Genomic DNA, 17,833 nt, shown 5'->3' with positions numbered 1-17,833 from the left:
CTAACTCCACCACCAAGAGAGCTGCTGCCCAGCCACTGACCCCAGTCCTTCCTCCCGTAATCTGGAAGCTCACTCTGCATTCTTGAGCAGGTCAGATGGTAGCTATTACCATACTGGTGGCAGGCAGCCAATAATTTGGCAACAGGCACCACATTCTCCAGAGAGCTCGGCTGCTTCTTTCTCTCCTAACCAGCCCAGTGGATCCCGTCAGGTTAAGAGTGCCTGGAAGTACTAGACAGTGGTTTAATAACAAGCCTACTGTGCCAGTTCTGCATTCTTTTCCCTTGGAGGCCTCTAAACAACTGGGCAGACTTTTTGTCTCCATCCTCTTTTCTCACCACCATTTAAACCTCTTCCTACATTGCCATCAACCAAGAGGTTTTCATCTCCTCACCACCACCTCTGAAATCCTTCTCAGTTCATGAACCAACAGACTTAATGTATGGTACAGAGTAGTCCTTCAATAAATGGCAATGGAATTGGACTGAGTTGTTTAGTTTGGCCAGGGATGTTGGCAAAATAAGACCATATTCTTACTGCGAGTAGGGAAAATTTTTTAAAAGTCCGTGGCTGCTTAATATTTAAACAAACTGTTCACTGTGTAAACTAGGGTGTTTTTCCGCCAAATGGGGAAACTGAGCAGAAACAGGTTTACAATCTAGCGTTGGTCTTCCATATGGCTGAATGTGACAAATGATGTCATTTGTCATAGACATGCTAGTCCGCAGCAGAATAACGAATGGTCCCAAAGGCAGGATGCAGGTTGAAAACACCAGTTTCTGTCTTTTCCAGTGCTTTTTTTTTTTTAATTTTAGGACTAGCCACATGTAAGTTACTAGGTTTACAAAAGCCAGTCAAGGCTAAAGGGTGTTGCCCTGCTGGGGTGGGAATTGCTAGTGGCAGCTGTGACATGACTGTCCCTCATTACCTCTGGATTTGACATTGCTTTTCAGGAGTGGCCGGAGTGGATACCCTTCGATGAGTCCACTCTCTCCCCAGGAGATATTCCAGTTGGCTTGTATGGACCCCGCCGATGATGGACAGTTCCAGGAACAGCAGTCTCTGGTGAATGCATGAGTTATATGACCTCGAAAATACTTCCTTGGTTTCCTGATCCCTCTCACTAATTTTAATACATAGTCATGGTCCGTCAGGAAAATCCATTCTGGTAGTTTAGCCAGTTGCCCTGGAGGTGTCCTGCCTTAGCCCTTTTCTAGCCCAGTTTCTCATGTGCTCTGACAATGTTCCCTCTTCAGGTTTTACAGTCCCAGAGGTCCCTTCCCTGCAGCAGGAACTTAAATTGCTTTAGGCCAAGCCCTCTTAGTTTATGCCCAAGTATCAAGTGTAAGACCAGAAGTCACATATAAAATCTTGCCTTTGATGGGGAGCTTGAAGATACATCACCAGAGAATGAGTGGCACCAACCCTGCCTCTTAGTGTAGTTAGGTACTGCTTATGGGACACACGAATGCCCCATGCCATTCCTTAGTGATGCCCACCTCCTCTAGAACCTAGCAGCAGCATGTGCCACAGTGATGAGCTGCCTGCCAGGAGGCACAGCAGACTGTCCTATCTCTGCTCTGTGTGGGTTCAGGCACATTGTCCCTTTTGGTCACAATTCAAAGACATTCTAACAGGCCACTAAAGTCACTTCCCTGACCCCAAAATGAGTTTATTAGCATAAATGGTGAAATTCCTGGCCAGGCGCGGTGGCTCACGCCTGTAGTCCCAGCACTTTGGGAGGCCAAGGCAGGCAGATCACGAGGTCAGGAGATTGAGACCATCCTGGCTAACATGGTGAAACCCCGTCTCTACTAAAAATACAAAAAAAAATTATCTGGGCATGGTGGCAGGCACCTGTGCTTCCAGCTACTCGGGAGGCTGAGGCAGGAGAATGGCATGAACCCAGGAGGCGGAGCTTGCAATGAGCCGAGATCGCGCCGCTGCACTCCAGCCTGGGTGACAGAGCAAGACTCTGTCTCAAAAACAAACAAACAAAAAAGCAATCCCTGAGAGACCTATTGAGTCAAGTGAAACCTTGAAGAAGAGAGGAGAGATTAAAGTTTTGGCTTAGCTAATACAAAGCTAAAATATGGTTCCTAAACATCATTGACTTTACCATTATTCCTGGTTCAGGAGCCATGAGCTCAAGGTCCCCCCACCCCAACTTCAGCTTAGAATTGAAGCCCAAGCAGTCATTGGACTGAAGAGAAAAAAAGACAAAACCCAACCGTTGCAAAAGTCTGTACAGACAGCTTGTACGGAATTCCATATCATTTAAATTCTGATTCATCTGTGGCTCTTCTCTCCTGATCCCTCCCCGCTGCTACTGTGTACCTCAGAGCCACCCTGAATGATGTGTGATGGAATGGGCACCCCCTCAGAGGGCGAAAAACGGTAGCTCAAACAAATGCATGCTTCTATCTCCTGCGAGTGCTGAGACAGAGAGTCGTGCATGGTTGTGTGGGGGAGACAGTTAGTCCAGAGGCCCCCAGGGCTGAGTGATTGACTGCCTGAGGGTGTTCTTGATGAGGCAGGTAGGAACTCGTAGAGTCATTCTCTGCCCTCCCCTCTGAGGAACTTAGCACCAAGACCTGTGGAATAATTGGTATAGGTAGTTTGATTCTTAAAAAGGCCTCACAGCATTTTGCCTGCCTGGTGATGTGTCTAGTGGGAAAAAAAATTGCAATAACGTGTCCTTTCTTTCACAGGGAGACTTTATGACATCATTTCTGTGGGTTCCCCAGGGCTGAGCCGTAGTGCCAGGACTTTTTGGATATATGTTCATCTCATTGTCAGTACTGGTGTCTGTAATTCAATTCAGGTGTCAGCCTGTGCTACACACTTACTTACCACTGTGTACTTCTGCCCATCCCTTGGGGCCGCTGCTCCATGTCCCCAGGCATGGCCATGATTGTGCGTGTGCATATGGAGTGTGCGTCTCACACCACCTCTGATACCTGTAGACTGCAGTGTTGTTACCATGTCTGTTTGGAGTCAGAACTGTGTGCTATACAAAGCATGTACTACAAACACTGTAACTCCCTCAAGTGCACCATAGCACATGTCTTGGGAAAGTACCCCTGCCATACACACCAGAAACCACTCAGCCAAATGGTCACATAGGCTAAGGTGGGGGTCCCAGACACTCTTTCCTTTGGGCAATGCCGTACATGTTTTTAGGATGTCATTTCCTAAATATAAAATAGCTTTTTCTGGTACGATCTCCATCTGCCCAAGATGCTCTTAGATCTTTTTGTTGGGTAGCCCACGTAAACATCTCTCATACAGCTCTTTATACGATGATACTAGCTATCTGTATAGCGCATGCACGACTGCCAAACAAGAATGACAGAACCTTAGAGATTTCCAGTCCAACCTAATAACACTCTAGGCTGGCACAGTCCAAAACAATAGCTCTTAGCCACATGTGGCTAGTCCAAATAAAATATAGACTATCTAATTTTTATATTGATTACATGTTGACATGCTAATATTTGGATATATTCAGCTAAATTAAATGTTATGAAATTTCACCTTTTACAACATGGTTACTTGGACATTTAAAATTCTGCAAGTGGCTTGCATCATCCTTCCATGGGACTGTGTCACTCAGGGCATCCCTGACAGCCACCCACCACATCTTTGGATGGTTTCAATCAGAAGAAAACTCTTAAAGTCATGTGTCTTAAGGCTTGAGAAGACGTATTTGACATCAGAAATTGTTGACTTCCCTTAGAATACTGGTTTCTATTTAATTGATAAAAGGCTTCTTCAGATTAAAAGAATAAATCCAGTGCTATCACTTCTTAGAAAGTGAACTTCACATATCTGAAAAGTATTATACCAAACAGTGTTTGTTGCAGAAAACAATAAAATCTGAATCATTGCTTAGTGATGAAAAAGAGGAATCTACACCAGAAAAATAGGTGCCCTTCAGTACTCAATCCCAGCTAGAGCTTCCTGTCTGGAACATATAGCACATAGGGACACACAAACACACACACACATATACATACAACTGAGACCTTAAGGCTGCAAGTCTCTCTTTTGAAAGCTATTCTTGAGGAGGCTGAATTGTCCCCTGGACGTGAGAAGCAATGAGATGGAACCAAGTCCCACAAGCTTGGCTGTGTGTTTATTTCCAGGAGCCAGAGGTTAGTGAATTAAAAAGCGTGCAGCCCTCTAACCATGGCATCTACCTTCCTTCGGACACCCAGGAGCATGCGGGATCTGGCAGGGCATCCTCTATGCCACGTCTGACTGTGGATCCCCAGGTAAAAAGCAACCACCTACATTAATGCAGTGGCATCCGGGCTGTATTAGCTGGGTTATGGAATAATATCTGATATTTGCAGGTGAGCCGTTGACTTGCCTGCACCCCTTCCCTATAAATAAAACCTGGCTCATGGGCCTTCTCTAATAGAGCCTGCTTCTCCGGTGTTTTCAATGACCCCCTAACCACAACAGCCCAGCCAACAAAATTGCATACCTCACTCTGGACGGGCTAAACATTCTCAAGATTCAACCAGCCATGCAATAAATATTTTCCAGGATCTTCTCTGTGTACTTCTCCATCCTTTTTTTGTTTCCTGACTCCTCCAGCACATATGCAGTTACTTACACACACAGGTCTGTGTCAGGACTGTCTGTCCTAACCAGTGCAGGCCACACCTCATTTCTTTGTCTGTTTTCCTGGTTTCTTTTTCCTGTCTGTCTGTCTTACATCAGGTTTTGACAGAGACAAGAAGTTTTTGTAGATTTGTTTTAATATCTGTGGCAAATCAAAATGCCAAAATTTAAAACGGGGCTAGGTGGGATTGATGGCAGCAGAGGGAGAGTGATACATTCCTAGCACTTGTTAAATTACAAGCTCTCCTAGGCTGTAGTGCTGCAGGGCAGGGCCTTCTCTAGCAAGGGCATTAAAAAAAAAAAAAAAAAGCAAAGCCATGCTTCTTTCATGGATGGGGTGGCCTCTTAGACAATTGCCCTCACATGTTTCAAAGCAGCACAGTATTTGCTGCAGCCTGGATGCGCCCCATGGTAGAGGGCTCTATAGGAGCTTGCACAGTGCCTGCCTGCATTCTGCTTGGCTTTGCCTTGGTACACTCAGCTACGGGAAGAAAAGATCCTGGACCATTTCCAGTGACTATGTTAACATAATGTAAGGATGCTTTCTTGAACAGTTTCCACCAGCTAAGGTTTGAGCAAGAGAGATTCAAGGGAAGTTACCATTTCCAGGGGTTACAATTTGCCTTCCTCAACGTCTCAGTCTTGCTGCTTCTGTCCTTTTAGATCTTTTCAATCATTAATCCATACCTTGTGTTTCTCTGGGGGCTTGTATTTCCAGGTGATGACAGACCCTAGCTCCATGAGACGTTCATTTTCCACTATTCGGGATAAGCGTTCAAATTCCTCGTGGTTGGAGGAATTCTCTATGGAGCGAAGCAGTGAAAATACCTACAAGTCCCGTCGCCGGAGTTACCACTCCTCCTTGCGGCTGTCAGCCCACCGCCTGAACTCTGATTCAAGTAAGGAGGTCTTCAGTGTCCAGCTCTTTCATCAGGCAGTGGGCTCCTGCCCTGATGGACTTACTTACTCTCCGAGGACTGTAGATAACCAGAAAAGAATTCAGAGACAAGGGCTGAAGAAAGTAAAGGATGCTCCTTACCAAAGGGAATTCCTGTATCTGACTTACATCCTCAAACAGGCCAAAGCCCTCCTCTGTGTTCACCAGAAAGGCTGTTGCGCAATCCCTTCCTTCTGGAGCAGGGCCATACAAATCATTAGAATTGAGGGAGCTTTTCAAATAGCCTTCTGCAAAACCACTGGGGCTTTTTAGGATTGTATTAGAGACCCACTATGAGGACGGAACTTTAACCACCAATTCCACTTCAATCCAAACAGTGCTACCTGGAGTTATTTCCTGTGTTTGAATTTCTTTTTTTTTTTTTTTTTTTTTTTTTTTTTTTTTTTTTTTGAGACAGAGTTTCGCTCTGAGGCCCAGGCTAGAGTGCAGTGGCATGAGCTCGGCTCACTGCAAGCTCCGCCTCCTGGGTTCACGCCATTTTCCTTCCTCAGCCTCCTGAATAGCTGGGACTACAGGTGGCCGCCACCGTGCCCGGCTAATTTTTTGTATTTTTAGTAGAGACGGGGTTTCACCGTGTTAGCCAGGATGGTCTCGATCTCCTGACCTCGTGATCCACCCGCCTAGGCCTCCCAAAGTGCTGGGATTACAGGCGTGAGCCACTGCGCCTGGCCTGAATTTCTTTTAAGCTTTTTGCTTAAAAAAAAAAAAAATATATATATATATATATTAGTCTGGCTCAACCATTTTATTTTATTGGATAAAGGAATCAAAGTTGAAAAAGCAGTGACTTGTCCCACGTCATAGGGCCATTAAGTGGCAGAACTGGGACTAGCACTGGGATCCTTTCATTTCAATCCTGGACTTCTCACCATGGCATTATGTTAGGTGTGTTATTATTTAGTTCATAGAAATTTCTTAATTCCCTTCTGCTGGTGCCACCTTCCCCCCAAAAAGTTGCACAGCCATATTTATGATAGAGTTCCTGAGCCATATTGTTAACCAAGATCCTATATTGTGTATAGCACAAATAGAAACAGAATAGATTGCATTGTTTGACATATGTGTCTCTAGTGGCACCTTGCAAACTTACCTTCTTACAAAATAGGTAATTGCTAGCCTGACTTCTCCGCTGCTTCCCTTTCAGATTATCTTTTGACATACCTGGAGAAGCCAGGATTCTTTTAGAGGCCTACCTTTGTTCGGGCTGCTACAACAAATTACCACAGACTGGGTGGATTCAATAACATGTATTTGTCACGGTTCTGTAGTCTGGGAAATCCAAGACCAAGGTGCCAACAGATCCCTGTCTTCTTTCTGTTCTCACATGATGGAGAGCAGAGTTAGAGGAAGCAAGCACTCTCAGGTCTCTTCTTATTAGGGCACTAATCTCATCATGGAGGACCCACCCTCATGCCCTGCCTCCTAATACCATAGCATCAGGAACAAGTTAGGCCTCAACATTTGAATTTGGGGGGGACACAAACATGTGGTTTCTCTGAGGGCCCAACCCCAGGCTGTGATGTGATACTTGGAGAGAAGTCCCTTCATCATCATTGGTCAGAGTGGACAGAGTTATAACCAAGTGCTTTTGTCACCTCTCACAGGCCACAAGTCTGACACTCACCGCTCAGGGGGCAGGGAGCGGGGACGATCAAAAGAGCGAAAGCATCTTCTCTCTCCTGATGTCTCCCGCTGCAATTCAGAAGAGCGAGGGACCCAGGCTGACTGGGAGTCCCCAGAGCGCCGTCAATCCAGGTCACCCAGTGAGGGCAGGTCACAGACGCCCAACAGACAGGTGAGCACAGAGAGGAAGCCACTCTACAGCAGAAGGACAGGGGAGGGAGGGCTATAACATTAGATGCAAGTCATGAGCATTTAGCAGACACATTCAAGTACCCACAAAGACTGGAATTTCACAGGAAGCTATACCTATAGTGCATAGAGGTTAGCTGCTCAATGCTTGGGTACTCAGAGATGATCTGAATTCACAGAAAACCAGATTTCCCCCGAAAAGATGGTGTCTAGAGGTCATTCCATTCCAGCCTTCAGAATCCAGAGATATAAATAGGTTGACAGATAGCCAGAATTTGGAGGAGAGGATGGTCCTTTAGTCAGAAAGTTTCCTTTGACCATCTTGTGATCCTCAGTATTTGTGAGAATGGTGATTCATCTCTCAGCCCAGGATTCACAAGTCAGAGCAGTTCACCCTCATTTACCTAGCTTCCAGCCGTCTCAACAAGATCATGCCTTTTGCTGAACCACCAGCTTGGTGCCTAAGGAATAACTGTCAGAGCTGTATGAAAACATCAACTCTGTTTTACTCCTTACTACAGCCCTATCTCTAGTCATGGCATTTTGATCCATAATAGGAGACCCCCTCAACAGAAATGATCAGTGGAGAAAAGGCAGGGCTGCTAATGCAGACCTTTAGAGACACAGCAGTCGAGAGGTTTCCCTTCTAGAACAACAGTTTTCAAATTTTAGTGCAGAACAGCATTAAACCCATGAAGTTTACTAGCACTGCACATTCCTGATGCCTGAAGGACCCAGGAGTCTGCCTTTGAAAAGACCCCTCTGTAGGATTCTGAGCAGGAGGTTCGTAGGTCACACATACCTTAAGAAATGCTCTCCTGGAGGTTTACTTCCCAAAACCTGGGCTCAGTTTCCCTTGGGAATAGGTGAGGGCAAGTATGGCCTGAGCCAACAACTGAGTGTATCAGGTACAGAAGCTGAGTTCAGCAAACCACTGAAGACATGGGCAGGAATAAGGGTTTCTCAGACGGAGCAACTCCAGCATTTGTTCACCTTCCACAGAGTTGTCTTTCTCAAGTTTAAAATCTCTCTTTTAGTGTGCCCCTTGTTACATATGTAGAGCTTCCTTAGTAGTCCAAGTGCTTGTTCCACGGACCTGCCACCCCTAGCATCACCTGGAAGCTTGTTAGAAATGCAGAATCTCAGGCCTTGCCCCAGATCTTCTGAGCCTGCATCTGCAGTTTAACCAGATCCCCAGAGGTTTGTATGCACATTAAAAGTCTGAGATGTCCTGGTCTAAACGTCCTTGACTCCTCAATCTCTTCAATCCCTTTTTCCCTGAGTGGATGTGAATACTACAGGGAGCTTCAGCTCAGGCCTCTCCCTAACAGAATTCAGATTCCAAGGACTCTCTTAACAGAGTTGCAAGTAGGGATCATGCCAAGCCCAATCTAACATGCCATGTCTCTCCTGCTATACAGGGCACAGGTTCCCTAAGTGAGAGCTCCATCCCCTCTGTCTCTGACACCAGCACCCCAAGAAGAAGTCGTCGGCAGCTCCCACCCGTCCCGCCAAAGCCCCGGCCCCTCCTTTCCTACAGCTCCCTGATTCGACATGCAGCGGGCAGCATCTCTCCACCTGCTGATGGAAGCGAGGAGGGCTCCCCGCTGACCTCCCAAGCCCTGGAGAGCAACAATGCTTGCCTGACCGAGTCTTCCAACTCTCCGCACCCCCAGCAGAGCCAACATGCCTCCCCACAGCGCTACATCTCCGAGCCCTACTTGGCCCTGCACGAAGACTCCCACGCCTCAGACTGTGGCGAGGAGGAGACGCTCACTTTCGAAGCAGCCGTGGCTACTAGCCTGGGCCGTTCCAACACCATCGGCTCAGCCCCACCCCTGCGGCACAGCTGGCAGATGCCCAATGGGCACTATCGGCGGCGGAGGCGTGGGGGGCCTGGGTCAGGCATGATGTGTGGGGCTGTCAACAACCTGCTAAGTGACACGGAAGAAGATGACAAATGCTAGAGGCTGCTCCCCCCTCCGATGCATGCTCTTCTCTCACATGGAGAAAACCAAGACAGAATTGGGAAGCCAGTGCGGCCCGGGGGGGGAGGAAGAGGGAAAAGGAAGATGGAAGGACACCATGCATTATCAGAGAAGAGGAAGTAAAGGACAATCGGAACACCAGTCAAACCCACCAAATTGCTTTATTCCCCTTTGCAAGATGGGCACTGCCATGGTTCTGCCTCTTTGCTGGGGAAAGAAAACAGGAACATGGAGGGTTATTACTGCAGGAGAGGGGACACAAGGATGGCTTTGCTTCCCCTTGCCCCTTCCCACTTTTCTAAAAGCTGTGGAGGGATCTAGCTCGCCTGTGTCTATACTCAGTGCCCTGAGAAGCCTGGAAGACTTTCTGGCTCTTAACTGGGGAGTAGTGGAGACCATAGGAGAGGACTCTCCTCCCTCATCAGCTCTTATGCCTCAGCCAGCACCACTGCCACCAGGGCAACTGCAGCAGCATCTCATGCATAACCCTGTGGCTTGCTTCCCCCGGGGCAGCACAGGCTAAGTCAGGAACATCAGATGCCAGGGAGGGAGGAGAAAGCCGAAGTGAAAGGGGTCAGGGTGCTGAGGCAACAGCAGCAAGGGCTGGTCTGGACAAGAAAAGCCATAGCCCAGCAGCCCCTACCATGAGGGAGACGGTCAGAGAAACAGAACTGGTGGTGCTGGGGGGTATAGCCCCCCATCCTTGAGGCCTGTCACCCACACAGTAGGTGCTGAGAGTTAGGACAGGTCAGGAAGTCCCCCAGGGTCCACAAAGGTGCCTGAGGCTCTGGTAAGGGTGAAGGTAAAAGTATTTAGCAACCGCTATGGCATCAATGTAAGTGGAGTTTGGTCCTAGTGCTGGAGCCCATGCTATTCCAGGCATTGGCTCTTTAGATGCCAGTCATGGGGGAACCCTGAGGGTGTGGGTAGAGTAGCAGGGGCCACCTAAGGGATTCAAAACAGAGTCTGTTTTCCAACCAGTGTGGAAGCAATTAAATATGTGTAACAGTGCTACGGCCACACCAGCACCTCCTGGCTGAAGGTCAGCCCACACTCTGGTCCATGAGGCAGCAAGGCCAGTGCTGTGCCAAGCCCGGTAAGGCCAAGTGCCAGAGGCCCAGCCTTCCCTGCCACTCCTCTGAGAGGGCAGAACACACATATTCAAGTAGGCTACCTACCACTGGGTAGGGACTTCTGTAAAGATGGGAAAGGCCGATAGATTGGAATAAGCTTCTATGAAAAAGTCTGGATTTACTGAGGACCTCCCATGAGGAGGGACCATTGGGACCGCAGCTTCTGCAGCTGGTGTGGGGTTCAGGTCAGTTTGTCAGGATGCTTTAAGGTGATTAGTAAATATACCTCAGCTCAGACTTGGGCTGCTCCTTCTAGCAAAGCAGGCTCCAGTGGGGCCTCATCATACAGGATGACAAGACTGGGGCCCTGGTCACCTTGAATATGCCCCTGGGCCAAGATGGGGCTTCACCCCTCCCCAGAGTAAGAGCTGGGGCTGACAGTCCCACCCTGTCATTCCTAATGGCCCAAACGCAGAAGCACTGAGCAAGAGAGCCCTTTCTTGCCAAGCCAGTGCTCTTCTGGTATATGGCATACAGCTCCATTGGAGGGGACACATCACTGGCTTTATCTGGTGGAAATGTACCTTTCCCTTAAGTTCCTCCTTAGTGCCATCACAGCAGGTGAATGGGTGCCCGACGGGTGCCTGACGGGGCCTTCCTTTCCCCCCAGGAACAGATGGATCCTGCCACCCAGGATCCTGATCTGCCCTGCACTGAGCACTCAGTGGATAAACACTCCTCCAGCCCAGACAGTCCTCCTCTTGGGCAGGAGCAATCCAGAGCTGTTATTTTTCTTAGAAGGAGCCTCTTTTTCCCCTATTTTTTTAATTGAAATATAATAGCTGAATCAGCCCTGAAAAGCCAAATTCAACCACATGGCTGGAGAATCATTTGTCATGGCCCTGCCTTCTCTTCTGATACTGATGCAGCTTCATGACCCACGGTCAGCCCCCAAACCAAAGTTGTCCCAACAGAGGAGGCCAGTGAGGCAGAGACAGAGCTCTCCCACTCTCAGACCCTCTTTCGTCTTCATTTATTTTCCTCTCCCACTTAGCACGTGTGTGCTTGAGGGTGGCTGGGAATGTGATATACAGCACCCTGATCCTAACAGGTGTGATCGTTACATAAGACGCTGATGCTGGGCCTTGTATTGCTTTTAAAGTTTCCTCTGCTCAGCGTCATTTCATGCCAAAGTGCTGCTATGGGCTGCTTTGTGTGCACAAAATTGCTTTTTCCACCTCAGAAATGCAGCTTTCCCTAGGGGAAGGCCTACAACGGGACGACCATTCTGAGCCAGCGAGTCTATTGCATGGTGTTTTGAGAAAGGGAATTTTAGTGACACCTTATGCCATTTCAAGAGGAGAAATGCAGGCTGGCAGAGCAATTCCCAGAAATGGAATTTGCCTGCAAATAGTATAAACACTAAATTTACTGTGCCAGGAAACCTTCCTGAACTCATACACACAAGTATTTGAGTCCTGAATAAAGTGTTGGAAAGCACTGCAGATGCGGTCACCTGACTGACCACCTGGGTTTTCTATTACCAGTGAATTTCTTTTATTCACCTGCCCTTGACCAAGAAATTGGGTTTCTTTTCCCTCAGCCTGCACTTACTCTTCTATTAAGATCAGAAAATAAAATAATTTTCCGTTGAGTCACAAACTCATCATCTTGTTTGGTTTTCTGCTGCCTCTGAACAAAAGTGAATGCCAGCCTTCCCTTGCTAGGTGTCAGAGTCTGCCTCACTTGAAAAGAGGCCCCTGTAGACCCCAACACCTATTCTTTTCTCTGGTTAATTACAGCAGCATCTTGAGAAATTCCATGCAAAAGAAGACTACAACCAGTGTTTGAGATATACCACAAGATCAAATTTGGGCACTGGTGGTCCACCTCAGAAGACTCTTGAGTCATATATTCAGTTTCTTTTGCTAATATATGACTCGTCTTCACCATCTCCTCAAAACAAAGAGCAAAGCCAAGATAGAGGAAGGTAAAAGGAGGAGGAAAGGAAACCAAGGCAGGGAGATGTTCTAAGTAGGTTTGCATTTAGATACCCGTCATTTCACTTAAGGCTCCAGACAGACTCCAGGTGGGGAATGCATGCTGTCTCTTTCTTGGTGTCTGTCTCCTCATCTCCTAGAGGACAGAGTGCCAGTGACCTCTGGACAGGGGCAGGGATCCAGCCAACGTGCCCCTGAGCCAGGGTCAGCATAGAATTTCCTGCCCCATGCAGGGCTGGCACCAGCTACCATCCCCTTGGCTCCACATGAGTCATGAACACAATTGTCAGTGGGGGTCTCTGCTGCTCTTCTGGCTGAAGAATCTGTTTTTCTTCTGGGCTTCACTCGTAGTCCCTATTCAATGTCTCCATAGGGCACTGAGATCACCAAGAACGTTACCCAGAAGCTGAAGTCCAGATGTTCTAGATTTTGACCTCTCTTGACTCTGGGGCCACAAAGAGAAGGCCCCATAATCCACCTCTCAGCCAGTATCTCCCTTCCTTGCACAGATTCCTCCCAACCCCATAGAGCCTATGTGGTGAGCATGAGGGTCGTCTTCCCTCTGTTCTCCATCCCAGCCTCTGTTTTTGCTGCATGTTAGCGCTGATCCAGCTCCTGAGATGGTTAATTCCACCCAATCCAAGCTTATTTGCTTGCCTGACTGACTCCACCGCTCTCTCAGCTATTGGGGAATATTACATTCTAATGAAATAGGGTTTGGAACTCACCTGGTGCTCCTCGCAAGACAACTGACACAAGGTGTAGGGTGTGGGGGTGGACACAATGCCCACCTACTGGATAAAAGCTCACTGCAGGAAAATGAGGTCTCCTGGCATAATGGAACAAAAATCTCAAATAATTTCGACTTTTAAAAAGCTCAATTTTTCATTACATCCTACTTCTCAGCCCTCTGGATGTTTCATTTTTTGGACAGAGTGTTTCTTTAGTGGGTGGGGCCAGGGACAGGTTAAGGGATATTTCTCGGCTGATCTATAAGATACAAATATTATGAGGTTGTATGTAAAGAAAGGGCAAGTGTATAGCAGAAGAGGAGCAAATAGCTACCTTTCAGGGATTTTGAGACTTGAAGGTTAAGGAATTTTTACTGCTATTTTTGTTCATTAGTTTCATGTCTGTTATGTTTTGAGATCCTCAGAGGCCTAGGGCCAGTGTGTGCCAAGAATCCTGGTGCGAGGCGTTGCCATGCCTTGGGGTGAATTCTTCCCCACTAGCTCTCCCACCCAGCCTGCAAGTCCTTCCCTCATAGATCCCAGAGCAATGGGCACCGTCCAGGAGGTACAGGAGAGGACTTTATGATGCAGGAAAGAAGGAAGAAGTGGGTCCCTTGCAAGTGGCCAGACAGGGAATGATGGTTTGACTCCAGAAAGAGTCTCTACGGAATCAGGTTCAGGTTTGGATAACTTCTCTTTAAAATATCTCCACACTGAGACTCTTATTTTAACAAAATCCAAACAAAATTAACTCAGGGCTTATGACCTAACCTTTGTAAGAAGGTGATCAAAGAGATCCTACATTAATAAGCACTGCCTGTAGCAGCAGCTTTGCCTTTTTGTCTTTTGTTGTTTCTTTTCTGAACCACCCTGTACATCATAGCCAGGTCTACCCCAAATAGAGCAGCAGCTGATGGCTTCTCTGCTGTCTGTGGAGGGAGGGCTCGGCTGCAGAGCTATGGGGTTTTGTCAGCTGTTAGGTGCTACAGCCCACCCAGTCAGAGTACATAGACGTAGTGCTTTAAGGGACAAAGGACAAACAGAACTATCTTTGCTTTCCGGAGGCCATCTTTTTCTTTCTTTGAATCTTTTCTGCTTTAACCTTCTGAGGTTTATGCATCCCAGACAGGTCACACCAAGCCAAAGAGAACAAATTCATAGATTGTCCCAGCCTACCCAAAGGGCCTGAAAAGCCTCTCTGAACAAAACTCAAGACAGCTGAGAAGTATGAATGGGGCTCGCAGCAAAGTCTGATTGATGGCTTTTGAGGCTGGGACACCCCCAAACTGCCCTTCTGTTTTTGTAGTTTTGCTTTCTTCTACCCACCCTCTCTCCGCAAGCTATAAGTAGGGGAGTTAGTATCTTGACCTTCTAAATGCAAAAGGAGATTTTATAATAAGCCATGCTACCTGTAAATACATTATTGAGGTTTGCATTTTTATTTTTGGAGGTATGAAAGAGTTGAGTAGACCAAGCAAAAGAGGTGTGGGGATTTATGTTTATTTTTATTTGTTTGGGGTTGTTTGGTTGGTGGCTGGGTTTCTTGTAACCGACATATTCTGGAATAGCAAAGAAGGATACCTTGGTGATCTGCAATGTTTCTGCATCTCTCTTTAGGAAGTGATTGCCATCAAATTTAGTGATATGATATTTGAGTCAAAAATCTGAGGTTATAGTACCAGCTCTGTCTTTTCTCTCTGGTCTTTTTGTCATCTTTCTCCTTCTGTCTAAATGGGCCTCTGTCTTTTCCTGAGGACTTAAAATGTAACCCAAATTAACAAAAAACTGCCCCAAAACTTCAGTGAAAGCCAAGGGGGTACAGAATTTTTTTCAGGACATCTTTAACCAATACAAAATTTATGTCTTAAGAAGGTAATTTTTATAATAGTGTAGTAATCTGATAAATGAAAACTATTGGAAGTCAATAGATTTTATATTCCAGCTTTCGTGTTCAAACTTGTGCCTTCAGCAAGCATCTCTTCACTTTCTTTCCCTTGTCAATTGAAATACGAATATTTGGCTAACTCATGATGTAAATTGTCTGTTAAGTTAATGATACATAATTTAAAGCACTTAGTCTTAGTTGGGTTTTCATGGTCTGAGGTTCCTTATGTCGCCTTCTCTTTGGGCAAACTTAAACCAGTCATAGATCGACACCCAGACATATTCTCCAACCCAGCAATGGAAATCTGAACAAATCCTTTCTCCTTTTGTCCTACAAGTTTGTCAGAGATGAGAATGGATTGCTGTCTACATTCTACAACTAGACCCTAGACTTTATACCAGGCTGTGCCACTTCCTCTTCACTTCACTCAGAGGATGGCCCCAAAACTGAAAAGGAAATGAAACCATCAAATATACCAAATCTGAATTTGACTTTATTTGATGACTCAATAGTTTTCCTTCCAGTACTCTGACTTTTTTCTTATGGCAATGGCCTATACGGCACAAGAACCACCACTTAAAGCAAATCTGTTGAACGTTTTTATAAGGGATGAGCAAGACAACCACACTCCAAAATTTTAAAGTGCCATTAATCAATTTTTTTAAAATAAAGGTAATATGAAATGAGGGCTAAACAATGTAATATAACTGCCAGTTAAGGTAGACAGTAGTTGTGGTCTTAGTTACATTTGATATGGATTTGTATAATATTAAGCAGATCCCAGCAGAGTTAGTAAAAACATAGGTGTTGAGTTTTGATGGCTACCAATTGGGATATATACTTAGCCTGCAGGCTGAACTTTAGTCAGTGTTTTTCTATCCTGTTTTTTGTGAACAAGTCAAAATTTATACAAAGCTACCCTAAGTGCTACAATTGCAGAGGAACTTGCCTCTTGGTGATATTAGAGGGCAGTCCAACTCCACTCAAACTGAGTCCAAGATTTGAATTCATCCAGAAAAACAAATGGAGGAGAAAAGCCTAATGCACCAGATGTGTTTGGCATTTCATAGCTGGGACAGTGGAGTAGAGGGTAGGAAGACAAGCTGTAGAACAAAAGCAAAGTGAGGTAGAAAATAACATGTCCCAGAAGAGGACAGACTTAGAGATGTGTAACCTTGGATCCTCTTTCTCACTTAGATTATGGGTAAACTTCTTAGCACAAGACTGGATTCAGAGAAGTTCTTTCTGTTAAACTCACCTAGGGTAGTGGATCTGAAGGCCTCAGAGGATTAATAGATTCCCAAAATTTTCTTCCAGACCTGGGAGATGGAGAGAAAGAGGTTCTTGCTTTAAAGCGGCTCGAAGACAATCTTTATGACTTTAGCAACTCTTCAACATAGTAGCACCAATAAAGGAGAGATTATGTTAACTTCCTAGTGGTGAGAATACCATGGGATGCGAGAAGGGCCAGTGAGTGGGACGGGGATGAGCTTCATCAGGAACAGATTTCAGACTCTGCAGGGTGCACTGGTTCTAGCCTCAAATAACAACATTGCAAGGAGGTGGACTACAGGGTCCACACCCTCTGTCCTTCGGGGCCCGTGATCAGGCCATTCCCTCTTTGTTTTGCTCCTAGAGGATGAGCATGTAAGATGAGATCAGGAGGGAAATTGGGTGCTCTGCCTCAGGCTGTTAAAATGCTGCTACCTGCATTCTAAAACGTGCAAGTCATGCCCCACAAGACACCTCCTTAGGGCAGCATCCACTGTGGTGTGCCAGCCTGACACCCCTGCAGTCACGGTGTTTGAATGGCAGCTGATGCTGGCCCACCCAGAGTATTGGTGCATCTCTCCTAAACCCACAGTTCAGCACTGCATGTTGACCAGGCGGATATCCTGTAATATAGATGCTCGTTTGGATCCAAAAGGAAAACCATTAAAAATAAAAGAAAGATGAAAAACTTTAATGTTTTGGGGGGGGATAAAAGAAAAGAATAAATAAAACCTTGTTGTAAAGAATGCATCGGCCTGATTTCCCTCACTTGATGTGTTTCTTTGCTGCTACCAGAAAGGGAGATCACGGGAGTGAAGCCTGCCAGGACGCTCAGGGTAAGCCGGCAGCAGGCTCTGCAGCTGCACTTAGCTGGGGTCTGCTCAGACCAGTCAGGAGGAATTCAGGAGGCTTTCAAAGTCCCAAGGACATCCTGGCCCTGAAAGGTTTTCTTTTATTAAAAAATGCACTTTGTGCTGTGTGTGGTAGCTCGTACGTGTTACCCCAGATATTCAGGAAGCTAGGGCAGAAGGATTGCTTGAGGCTAGGAATTCGAGACTGGCCTGGATGACACAGTGAGACCCTCATCTCTTAAAAAAAAAAAAAAAAAATAGGAAAAAAAAATGTTCTCTGCCTTAGATAACATTTTTTTTAAAGATTCCATACAAACTCATTCCCTGAAAGAGATAAACAGATTTTCTAATCAGGACATTGTCCTGATCTCCAAGCGAGGAGTTTAGCAAGGTAGGCAGAGAAGTTCCTTATGGAACAACAGGGCTCTGTGACCAGAAAAACTATGACCAGCCTCCTCTGAAAAAAGGTGAGGGGATTATAGGACACCAGCTCAGCCGCCAAGTTCAGGAAGCAGCTGATTCCCAAGAGTCTTAGGAGATACTGTCCATTCTTCCTCCTGTCTACATCACTCCCCGTTTAACTGCAATCACTCCCTTGCCACAGGGAAAGCAGCAAGCCCCAGGCCCAGGC

At 46.4% G+C, this 17,833-nt stretch overlaps 1 protein-coding gene across 1 annotated transcript in view; it reads left to right on the top strand.

The window, feature by feature from the left end:
* CACNA1E (calcium voltage-gated channel subunit alpha1 E) overlaps positions 1–17,097 on the top strand; it is a 503,244-nt gene extending 486,147 nt beyond the window's left edge. Inside the window, exons 47-51 of the mRNA XM_055233511.2 lie at positions 954–1,065; positions 4,149–4,277; positions 5,351–5,531; positions 7,195–7,385; positions 8,824–17,097. Of these exons, the coding sequence (XP_055089486.1) occupies positions 954–1,065; positions 4,149–4,277; positions 5,351–5,531; positions 7,195–7,385; positions 8,824–9,369 (1,159 nt within the window). The 3' untranslated portion in view covers positions 9,370–17,097. The remainder of the gene's footprint in view (positions 1–953; positions 1,066–4,148; positions 4,278–5,350; positions 5,532–7,194; positions 7,386–8,823) is intronic.
* The last annotated feature ends 736 nt before the right edge of the window (positions 17,098–17,833 follow it).

The sequence above is a fragment of the Symphalangus syndactylus genome, chromosome 19, assembly GCF_028878055.3.
Source record: "Symphalangus syndactylus isolate Jambi chromosome 19, NHGRI_mSymSyn1-v2.1_pri, whole genome shotgun sequence".
In the NCBI taxonomy this organism is placed as follows: Eukaryota; Metazoa; Chordata; class Mammalia; order Primates; family Hylobatidae; genus Symphalangus; species Symphalangus syndactylus.
The sequence above is the reverse complement of the archived record's forward strand: the minus strand, read 5'-3'. Positions and strand labels throughout refer to the sequence as shown.